Source organism: Boleophthalmus pectinirostris, unplaced genomic scaffold (assembly GCF_026225935.1).
Source record: "Boleophthalmus pectinirostris isolate CB_2022bp ecotype Guang Dong unplaced genomic scaffold, ASM2622593v1 HiC_scaffold_7, whole genome shotgun sequence".
In the NCBI taxonomy this organism is placed as follows: Eukaryota; Metazoa; Chordata; class Actinopteri; order Gobiiformes; family Gobiidae; genus Boleophthalmus; species Boleophthalmus pectinirostris.
The window spans coordinates 1,080,762-1,090,770 of record NW_026571473.1 but is presented as its reverse complement, the minus strand read 5'-3'; the positions used below and the strand labels follow the sequence as shown (position 1 = coordinate 1,090,770).

The 10,009-nt window shown below is 43.3% G+C and overlaps 1 protein-coding gene and 1 pseudogene across 3 annotated transcripts; one reads left to right on the top strand and one right to left on the bottom strand.

Moving 5' to 3' along the window:
* The first annotated feature begins 444 nt into the window (after nt 1-444).
* On the top strand, nt 445-7,913 carry LOC129412089 (survival motor neuron protein-like). 3 transcript variants are annotated; one of them, XM_055165088.1, is made up of 9 exons: nt 445-590; nt 743-820; nt 1,844-2,098; nt 2,646-2,828; nt 4,152-4,340; nt 6,332-6,496; nt 6,618-6,755; nt 7,501-7,635; nt 7,704-7,913. In XM_055165088.1, the coding sequence occupies exons 1-9, from the start codon at nt 588-590 to the stop codon at nt 7,737-7,739; spliced, it is 1,182 nt and encodes a 393-aa protein (XP_055021063.1). In that variant the 5' UTR covers nt 445-587; the 3' UTR covers nt 7,740-7,913. The 3 variants fall into 3 exon arrangements, with proteins under 3 accessions (XP_055021063.1, XP_055021062.1, XP_055021064.1); XM_055165087.1 differs by having other exon boundaries at nt 445-616; XM_055165089.1 differs by lacking the exon at nt 2,646-2,828 and having other exon boundaries at nt 445-616.
* A 1,572-nt stretch (nt 7,914-9,485) lies between these two features.
* Nucleotides 9,486-9,603, bottom strand: LOC129412217 (5S ribosomal RNA; annotated as a pseudogene).
* Between the last annotated feature and the right edge of the window lie 406 nt (nt 9,604-10,009).

Genomic DNA, 10,009 nt, shown 5'->3' with positions numbered 1-10,009 from the left:
TTAGTGGCTGCATTGTTCTTCCCTCCGGTTGAGAGTGTCCACGGTTTCGTAATTTGTCTACTGACACAGAATGCCAGTCACCGTTTCTCCTGTATTTTCGTTTTCTTTCTGGGGCAGTGCGATCAACCTGAGATCCCGTACTCCAAGTATTTCCCCTTCCGGTCTCAGTTTTCTTCTTTTACGGACTGTACCTGCGCTTTAAGTTGGTCCACTTCATTTTTATTTTTATTTTTATTTTTATTTATTTATTTATTTATTTATTTATTTATTTATTTATTTATTTATTTATTTATTTATTTATTTATTATTGTTGTTTTTCCTTTGGTTGCATGTGCAGCTCGAAGTTCACAGACTTTCTTCCGAGCACGTCTAATCTGTCATCCACCCTTCTTGATAAATGGGTGCACGTCGATCGACGCAGACGCTCTGCGGAGGGGGTTCACGTTGACGCTGACGTTGACTCTCTGCGTCGTGACGCAGACGATTTGGCGCTTCAGATTTACAGTTCCGTGATCCCGCACAGACGGATCGCTCTTGTGTCGGGTTTATCACTGTTCCTCTAAAGAGTTCCATCGAAATGATTGTAAATGGTAACCTACTCGGAGCTATGAAATCGGTGCGTTTTATCCCGTACTGTGCTGGGAAAAGACATTAAATAACTTTTTCTGCCAAGTTGTGCCGCTAATGCTAATGAAGCGTGCCAGGCTAATGTTGTGTTCTGATGTTGTTCTGTTGTTTTCAGGAGGAGAGCGACTCCAGGAACAACACGGTGGAAATTTCAATGCTGGACGTCTTGGAGGATAAAGTCATGATGTCACAGGTAAGCTGCATTGAAAAGAGTATTTTTCTTTTTTCTTTTAAGTGAACTTGAACTTTGCTTTCAAACCTTTAATAAACGTGCGTATAATTTCCTTGAACCAAGTGTTTTTGAGTTCATGAAGAGAGCTACAGGCCTATGGGATTCTATTCTCATTATTAAATCTCATGTTATGGTAGTGAGCATGTCTACTGTCTTCATGAACTACTGGTCTTCACGGTCAATACTGTAGTCAATTAAGAAAAGAATGCTGAAAAATCATTTTGTAATTTTCTCAGATAGTGTCTTTACTTAATTTTAGTTTTGATAAAGGTTAGCTTTTATGCTCTGTGATTTAGCCAGCGCTGCTGTGCACTAGGATTGTTCTTGAATGGAAATCGCAGTTTGAGTTGTTGCATTTATCAACTCACAAACGCTGCATTTATTTAAATAACAGACTGTCCTCTGCAAAGAACAAAATATCTTGTCATTTTATAGACAAATCTTGTCGTACCTGTAGTTTATAAACATGTCCCTGTGTGTCAGATGCCCTTCCTGTGTCTTCATGCGGTCTTATTCTATGTGAAATCCGTAGTTGGGGCAGAGCTTGACCCATCTGTGGCTTAGAAGAGGGTCCTAAACAAGCTCCATTCCTTCCTGGATAACCCCCAGCACCCCCTGTACATACATCACCGGACAGGAGAGCCCCTTTGGAGACAGACTGTTGCCCCTGTCCTGCTCCATGGACACATTCTGGAAGTCCTTTGTCCTTTCTTCACTATAATTGCATTGATGTTATGTTATTATGTATGTATGTATTGTGCTGCCTGAAATGAATTTCTTTTGAGATAATAAAATATTTGTAATTTAATCTAAGAGCTGCTAACCCTGCAGTTTTAGACCTTTACAAACATGTTCTTAAATGCATTGATTCTTGTATCAGTTCAGCTCTCGGTCTCTCAAATGTGAATGCTCCTGGAGTTTTTTTGAAATGCACAGACAGAATCTTACTTCCTCACTGTAACCTGATTACCTCTTTTTTTTAAGACTGTGTCTGAGCTGGCACCAGGACGAGAAGAATGCAACCCTCCAGAGACTCTGGAAGATTCTCAAGCTGTCAGCCCTCCAGCTTATTCACCTGCAACCTGCAACACAGGCCAACCCTCAACCTGCCCCACAACCCAACCCGCAACTTGCCCCACAGCCCAACCCACAATGTGCCCCTCAACTCAACTCCCAACTGACCCCAAAACTGACACTCTAGTCCAGCATGCGGACAGCACCCAGACTCCTGAGCCTAAGGTTTGTGCTTTTCAAATGCCAGCCATGTCATTTACTCGGCATTTCAAAAAGCTAAATTGGGAGTTGCTGCAACTGGATGTTCAGGATCATCTCATAATTTGTGGATATAATTGGTAATAGTCAATGCCAACATCCATAACCATTTTGCAAATATACATAGATTAGTGACAGCTCAATTACATGGAATTACTGCTCCATGTTTATTTGCAGCACAGAGTGGGGTAGCCTTGTAGTTTGTCATGACTGATCTAAGACCAGTGAGTACATGTCCTACGTTGGCTCTTTCTCACCTCTTGCAATTGAATACCTCTCTTAGGCTGCTCCCTGCATTATTTAAGGGCACTGCTTCATGCAGTGGGTATTCTAGTACGTACAGATGTCAAGGTGCAATATTTGGATCAGGGAAATTCAAACTATGAAACCTCAATCAAAATTTAGTATTTCTGAAAACCTGTTCATTTTGGACCAGGCCAGGGCTTTGGTTTTCCTAGTGCGCATGTAATAGTGGAGAATGAAACTTGTCGCCTTGTTTTCTGTCCTGCTTCAGCCTGAGTGGACAGTGGGAACTCCATGTCAGGCCGTGTGGTCAGCGGATGGGAGGCTGTACACAGCCACCATCCTGTCTCTGGACGGGCAGCGCTGCAGGGTCAGGTTTGATGGCTACGGCAACGAGGATGAAGTAGACCTGAGCACCCTCAAACAGCCAGAGGGACAGTTCAAGGGCACTCAGGTATGTTTGCCAGAGTCTTTCCCTTTAATACATTAGTTCATGACGGGCAGCTATAGTCTGAATTTTTTTCTTTTTTCTTTATAAACTTATGAGAGTCTGACACTGTCCCGCTCAGGCTGTTGTTTCTTTGGACCAGGTTTTGGCCACACGGAGCATGTGTGCTCTATAGTTTCTGGTGTCCACTGTAAAACCCTAGCCTTTTTTCCTGTAAAACCCTGCCTTAAATTACATGGCCTTACCTCCTTGTCAAAGCCTGATCTCATCTGATCTCAGAAGCTAACCAAGGCAAGGCCTGGTTAGTACTTGGAGGCTGCTGGGAATACCAGGTGCTATCAGCACAGTAGACTGTGCAGTCCAGACTGGTTTTAGGCTGGAGACGAGACTTTTTTTATGGTCTTGGACTCGTCTTGGATTCAAGGGCATTTGAAGTCGGTCATGTCTCGGTCTGGAAGGTGCTAGGGACTCTGTCTTGTCACAGACTCAAGGTCTGACACTTGATGAGTGGGATAATATTTCATTACGGCCGCTGCTGTCAAGAGTAAACTTGTTCCAATGTGTGGGAGCACTGGGGCTTCTTACTGCAGCCTGTGCGCTCGTCTGGAGCTCGCAGCCACTGCATCGCACATCTACAACATGCCCTCATGGTTAAACTTAAAAAATTTAACCAACATCCTACCTGTGCACCTGCCTCACATCCCTCCTTGCCTTATTACACTGTCTCCTCCCTGTGTATAGCGCACACAGGCTTCATTGTACGCTGATTAGAAGGCAAGACGAAATGCAAAGCTAAAACTAATCCAAACTTATGTTACAGTGTGCACACAAAGCAGCCCTACTGTCATATGTGGGCTGAAGTTTGCCTACTAAAAGTGCACAAATCCATTTGTATTTGACACAATGAGCATTTGGTAAATGTGGTGAGACAAGAAAGATAATGTAACTCCAGTTAGGAACTGAAAAACAGGTTTAAAAATCCTACCCACTTTTTTCACTCTCTTCAATTTTCTGTAAAGTTCCAGTGGAATATCTCTTAAAGAGGGGGTTCTCAAACTGAGGGTGAGGGTCCAAATAAGGGGTATATAGTGTTTCAGTGCAGTACACTTTCCTTGGCTTATTTTAAGCCTAAATAACATAGGTCTTGGTCTTGTCCTGATCCCTGGTGCCTGTGGTATCAGATAGGACTTGGTCTTTTACCTACAACACTACCAGGAGCCACAGTGGGGCAGCAGTGGCTCTAGTAGAAAATTTGTCCATAGGCAAGACACTTTTCCACCTAGCCTAGTATGAATGTGGTGTGTGTGACAGAAGGTGCTGTGTTGTCAGGAGTGGACGGCGGGCACTCCCTGCAGAGCCAGGTACTCTGTGGATGGGCTCACCTACCCCGCTGTGGTGCTGTGGGTGAGAGGGCAGCGCTGCAGGGTACGCTTCGACTACTACAACAACGAAGAGGAGCTGGATGTGGACAGCCTACTGAGCCCCAATGAGCTGCACGGGCCTACACGCTCCAGGAGGGTGAGAGAGACCAGTGATCTCTGACCTCTGACCTGAACACTGTAATGCAGACACACACAAATGGCATTCTGCAGACTGTCTCTCGAAGAACATTCTATCTCTCTACAGCTGGAACCAGCACATGCTCTTCAGTGTTTTTAAAGTCCACATGCTTCACATGAGCAGGTTGAAATATAAATTTTTCATTCTCGATCTTCAGCCTCAGTATCAGTCCACAACCCAGCAGGGTCATTCCACGCCAAATCTCTGAATGCCCCCACCCAACCATCTCAGATTTGAGTGAAAAAATTCTAGGAGGTTCACACACTTTCCAATAGGAAAAGTCAAAAATTTTAGCTCAGTCAGTCATCAGTAATGTGCATGTTGTTTGCAGTGAGATGTTCTGAGTGTGCTGTTACTGTGTCAAAATCAAACTAAAGATGACATGAGCATGTGAAGTCCATGGCTGACAAGCTGGAAAGTAGATTTGCAAATGCACTGGCAGTGCCAGGTACCAGAGATAATCACTGTTTCAAGTCAAGGCAACATCATCTGGGGTCAGCAGTGTGTCTGGAACTGCTGGATTTTTAGTCTATTATGAGACAAAACATTCAGAAGAAGAGGTTTCACAGGGCTTCCAAATCAGTGACATGATACCTGGCCAACATGTGTGTACAACCATCACTGGTGGGTGGAAAACATCACAGAGACATCTGAAACCCAGCAAGATGTTCAGACATAATTCATACATCCACACAACCCAGCAAAAAGTTTCTCTTGGCCCAGAAGAAAAAACTAGTGCTGGATACGTTTACAACACATCATTTCTAAAATAGATGTTCCAGCACTCCAACAAGGTGCCCAAGGTGCTTTAAACAATTCAGGAGTGTTACACCAAAACATCTGAAAGTTTTCTCAAAGAGTTGAGATAATTTACAGTAGTTGAGTAATCAAATCAAGCATTTTGTTGAGTTTAAGCTGTGTGTCAAATATTCAGAGTGTTTTCTTTGCTTCTGAAAGTGTCTTCATAGTCCATGAATGCTCTGCATGTATGTGGACACCACATTTTCAAAAATTCATTTTGCAAAAATAAGGCAGAACACCATCACAAATTTTGGATGTGTTAAAAACAGACATCTAGTCTATTTTATGTTGGTGTCATTTTTTTGGTATAACATGGTAAAGATGGCACCATATTATTTTTTTTCCATTTTGAACACTTAATATCTTGTAGAGCTTTCATCACAGAGGGTCAGTTTTAAAATACAAAGTACACAGCATGTGTGGGAAGGTGAATGTTCAATATCAAACCTCTGTCTTTGAAATTGCACTTTCCACAGTCCTTCAAAGATGCCCTCAGATTTGAAGAGTTGAATTTTCGAGCAAATTCAAGCCCCCAGAAATCTGTGATAAATCAAAAGCACGTGTGAAAGTCCAGATTGTACAAGTACATCTGACAAATTTTAACCCTTGAAAGTTTGAAGGATCTACCTTAAATAGTGTTTTAGATACCAAAATCTGAAAGTGGCTCCTTGGAAAACTCAAAACAGGTCAGGGAAGAGTTGACAAAATATTTTTTTAATGAGTTGGGAGCTAAAATTCCTATTGGAAAGTGTGTGAACCTCCTAGAATTTTTTCAGTCAAGTCTGAGATGGTCGGGCTGGAACATTCAGAGATTTGGCTCAGAATGACCCAGCACTGACCTCTCTGTCTCTGACCACCAGGCAGTCACCTGGACATTATCATTCCCATCCCAACTCCCAGACAAGCTCGTTCAATACCTTTCTGTACACTGTACTCACTGTATTCTACCTCTCTCACCTCCTCCATATCAAACATCTGGGACACGGGACCTTCTCATGTCTCCCCTCCACATTCACTGCTACGCCGAGGATGATTTACATCTCCACAAGTACTTGTCTGACATCAAAATGTGTGGACCACAACAAAACTATTGTCGGTGTGCAGGTCAACTGTAATTAATCTGTCTTTTCTGTTCTGTATTTGTGCAGGGCGCCACCTGGAGACCAGCATTTGCAATTGGAGCCAGGAGAAGTAGAGAGGCTTCTGACAGTGTAGAGAGAGGAGAGATAAGGGAGAGGGGAGGGCAAGGAGCAAAAGTGGAAAGAGAAGAGAGAGAGAGAGACGGGAGCTGGAAAAACTCACGGGAAACCAAAGTAAGTATAAGTAATACTTGAACTGTTAAGTGACTCTCTAAATCCCTGTTAAAGTTATCTTATTAAACAGTGGAATCCAAACTCCATCACTCCCTGAACATTGTCCTGTGCTTGTCTCCAGCAGGCCAGAGACAGGACCTCGAGCCAGAACAGGGAGGAGGGAGAGAGACAGGCAGACGAGAAGAAACCTGCAGATCCACCAGTCTACCCCCTCTTCAGCCCCTTCCCTCCGTTTCCTCCTCCTCCTCAGCACTCTGGGGTAACAGCTGCCTCCCTCACCCACACATTAGCACAGACACACCTCCCTCTGGTTGAGTCTGATGTATGTTTTTATTCCGCACACTCGCCCACATGACCTGTCTGGAGATGTCTGGCCAGTAACAGTGTAAAAGTTGGAGCGTGCTTTGACCCACTGCACCCTGCATTTATTAAAACAGCTGTGTATGACAATGCAAAATCATTATACTGACTATGGTTTTAAATCTGTGAAAAAGATGTGTTAAGTACTAAACAGGCTAATTCAGGGATAATTCAAATGTTGAAATGCCCTTTTGCTCAGCTGCTGATCCTGAGACCAATAATCCTTGAAAATGAAGTGTGGGTTTAATGAAGTGCCTCGCTCACTCCTGCCTGTGTAACAGGAGCAGGGACACAGCAGAAGTGGACACAGGGACACACATCTTCATCAGCTCAGAGAGATCATGGACAGAGAGACAGTGGTGACTGCAGCTACATGATACTGCAACATGCGCTGCTGTGAAATGATCTTTTGTTGTTAGCCACAGGTCAAAAAACTGAATTATAGGTGTTTGTGTACTAGACAAGTAGAGCAGAGGTTTCCTAGTGTGTGATATTTGTCACATAGTGGAGACTGAAACATACAGACTCAGATTGCTGAATACCTGCCTCCCTTATTGGGACAAAAATCAGGTCCTCATGACAAATGGAGCACGGAAACCCAACATGTGTGACTGTGTGAGTGTAACTGATGTGCCTGTGTGCAGGACGGCCCAGGCTTGGTGCCCCCTCCCCCTTCCTTCTGGGCATTTGGAGGGAGGGACCCGTGTGCTGGTCTGGACCAAACCTCCCACATGCTAATGCTGTGGTACATGTGTGGCTTTCACACAGGCTCCTACCTGGTCAGTGACACACACTACATCATGGAACACTACAGGACAGAAGTGTCTCACTGTGTCCTCTTCTACAGGCCCAGCAGCAGCTCAAGTCCTCCACCAGGGACTGAACAGGGACTGGATTCAAGACTGGTCCTGAGACCAGAAAACTCTTTGTGTCATTCTGTTCTTCGTGGACAAAGATTTAGAATTCTGACTGTAAAGAAGATCTGTTTTTGTTACATTTGTATTACTTACTAATTGAAATCTCATTTATTTTAAGTTCCAAAATAAATGAAAGTAACTGCAAGAATATAAAAGACTTGTATGAGAATTGTTCAGTTGATGACTTAATCTTGTTAAGCATTTTTGAGTTTGTTCTGTTCAGAGTGTTCCAAAATGAAATAAACACATTTGACAGATGTGTAAGTCTTGTGCTGGTGTGATTTGTGTTTCCAGTCTGATTGGTGACGAGTGGATGGGTCACTGGTGATCATGTCCAAACCTCCAGAGTCCTGTGGGTCTTATGAACATGAGACTGTGGGCTTCAGTGACAGGAGGACAGTGGACCAGGACAAAGATGAAGACAGCCACCCCATGCAGCAGAACCACCCTGCATATGCACCACAGACTGAACCACTGAGCCACGGCCTGTAAAGGGTTCACTTTAGAACTGTCTACAACAGTGGCTCTCAGACTTTTCATACCATCTCCAAAGAAGAGATCTGGCTTTTCGAGTATCACCAGATCTAAACCAGGTCTATAACAGGATTATTCTAGGTCTTATCTAGGATTAAATCAGGTCTAAAAACAAGAAATCATCCAAAAAAGGACACGAGATTTAATAAATAAGGCAAACCCACAGACTGAAGAGTGAGTGAATGCTTTGATTACAGTGCGGCAGGAAAAAGTGATTTAATTAATTAGTATGGTTTGGTTTCAAATTTGTACATGCTCACATTTTACTACTTAGGTCATGTTTATGAAATTTAACATCAATCTGTGCCCCGTTACAAGGTAAATGTGCAAATCAAATATAGCTTTTAGTGATAACAGTTGCAATGCTGATTTATTCTTAGTTAGAAAAAACATCAGAAATAATGGCCAAGTTGTTTATTTTATGTTTTGGTTCTCAAGATAAAGCAGAATGAGCCTCACACGAGTCTCACTTGTGTTGCCAGTTTCAATGCTGAAATCCAGTGTATTTAAACCTAAAATGTCTCTGATCTGAACGGTCACTCCCTAAACCCCAGCACCTGCACCAGGCATGAGTCAGTGCTAATGCAGCCTGTGCAGTTCAGGGAGAAAATTCTGGAGGTTCTGAGCTTTCACATGAGGACATGGTTTAACATACTGAGAATGAGACACACTTGGATGTGTCCTTGATCTGCAACATCTGGCAACACAGGTTCAGTTGTAATTGTACTAACCTCTTAAAACCAGTAGACTGCAGGCTACATGCAGCTCCTTTAAAGTGATATGTCACTCAGGCCCTTTTCTATTTCTCCCAAATACTTTTAACTTATACTCTCATACTCATATGTACTTTTTAATTTTGAGTAATATTTACACATATTGATTTTTGTGGTGGAAGGTAAGTATTTTTAAAGCACTTTTCACAGACATTTTTGTCTCTAAGATGCTTTACAGAGCATTATTCATTCACTCTATACCAGGTGATGGTAAGATACTATTGTAGCCACAGCTGCCCTGGGGCAGACTGACGGAAGCACAGCTGCCATGCCAATCAGCACCATCGGTCCCTCCAACGACCACAACCAACACTCACTCACACACACACACACACACACCACTTTCATACTAGGCAATGTGGGTGAAGTGTCTTGCCTAAGGACACAGTTATTGCCACTGTCACCCCACTGTGTCACCTGATTTTCCCAGCGGTCTCCCATCCAAGTACTAACCAGGCCCAGCCTTGTTTAGCTTCTGAGAGCTGATGGGATCAGGCTTTTACAAGCCGGTACGGCCACGTAAGTCCAGGTAAGTTTAATGTGAACACTGCAGGCAAAACAACATCTCCATGGAGACAAACAGAAGGCAGACTGTCTTCTAGAAAAGTTAGGTAAAGGAAGGAGCAGGCAGAGGCGTGAAGTTTGAGATGTTTTTTACTGTACATGATGTGAGCAGAGGAGCAGATATGAACAACACAAGCCCAGAACATGCAGAAGACTGGAGACATGCAACCGCATCCTCCCAACCCCCAAAATACCCCCAAAATACCCTCCCAAAATACCCCACTCTAACACAAAATGCCCCATAAACTGTAAATATAAGTCCCATATCATGTTTGTACAGTGGAACTCAAATGTACACATGCGTCATTCCAGTGTCCGGTGCATTCAGAAAACACCACAAAAGAATACATCCAGAATTGTAATAT

What these genes read in the sequence shown, in the direction of transcription:
- LOC129412089 (XM_055165087.1), top strand. Translation starts at nt 578, where the DNA reads ATGATTGTAAATGGTAACCTACTCGGAGCTATGAAATCG. An exon ending in TACTCGGAGCTATGAAATCG is followed by an intron (nt 617 to 742) that starts GTGCGTTTTATC and finishes TGTTGTTTTCAG; the next exon opens with GAGGAGAGCGACTCCAGGAA. An exon ending in CTCCTCCTCAGCACTCTGGG is followed by an intron (nt 6,756 to 7,500) that starts GTAACAGCTGCC and finishes GCCTGTGTGCAG; the next exon opens with GACGGCCCAGGCTTGGTGCC.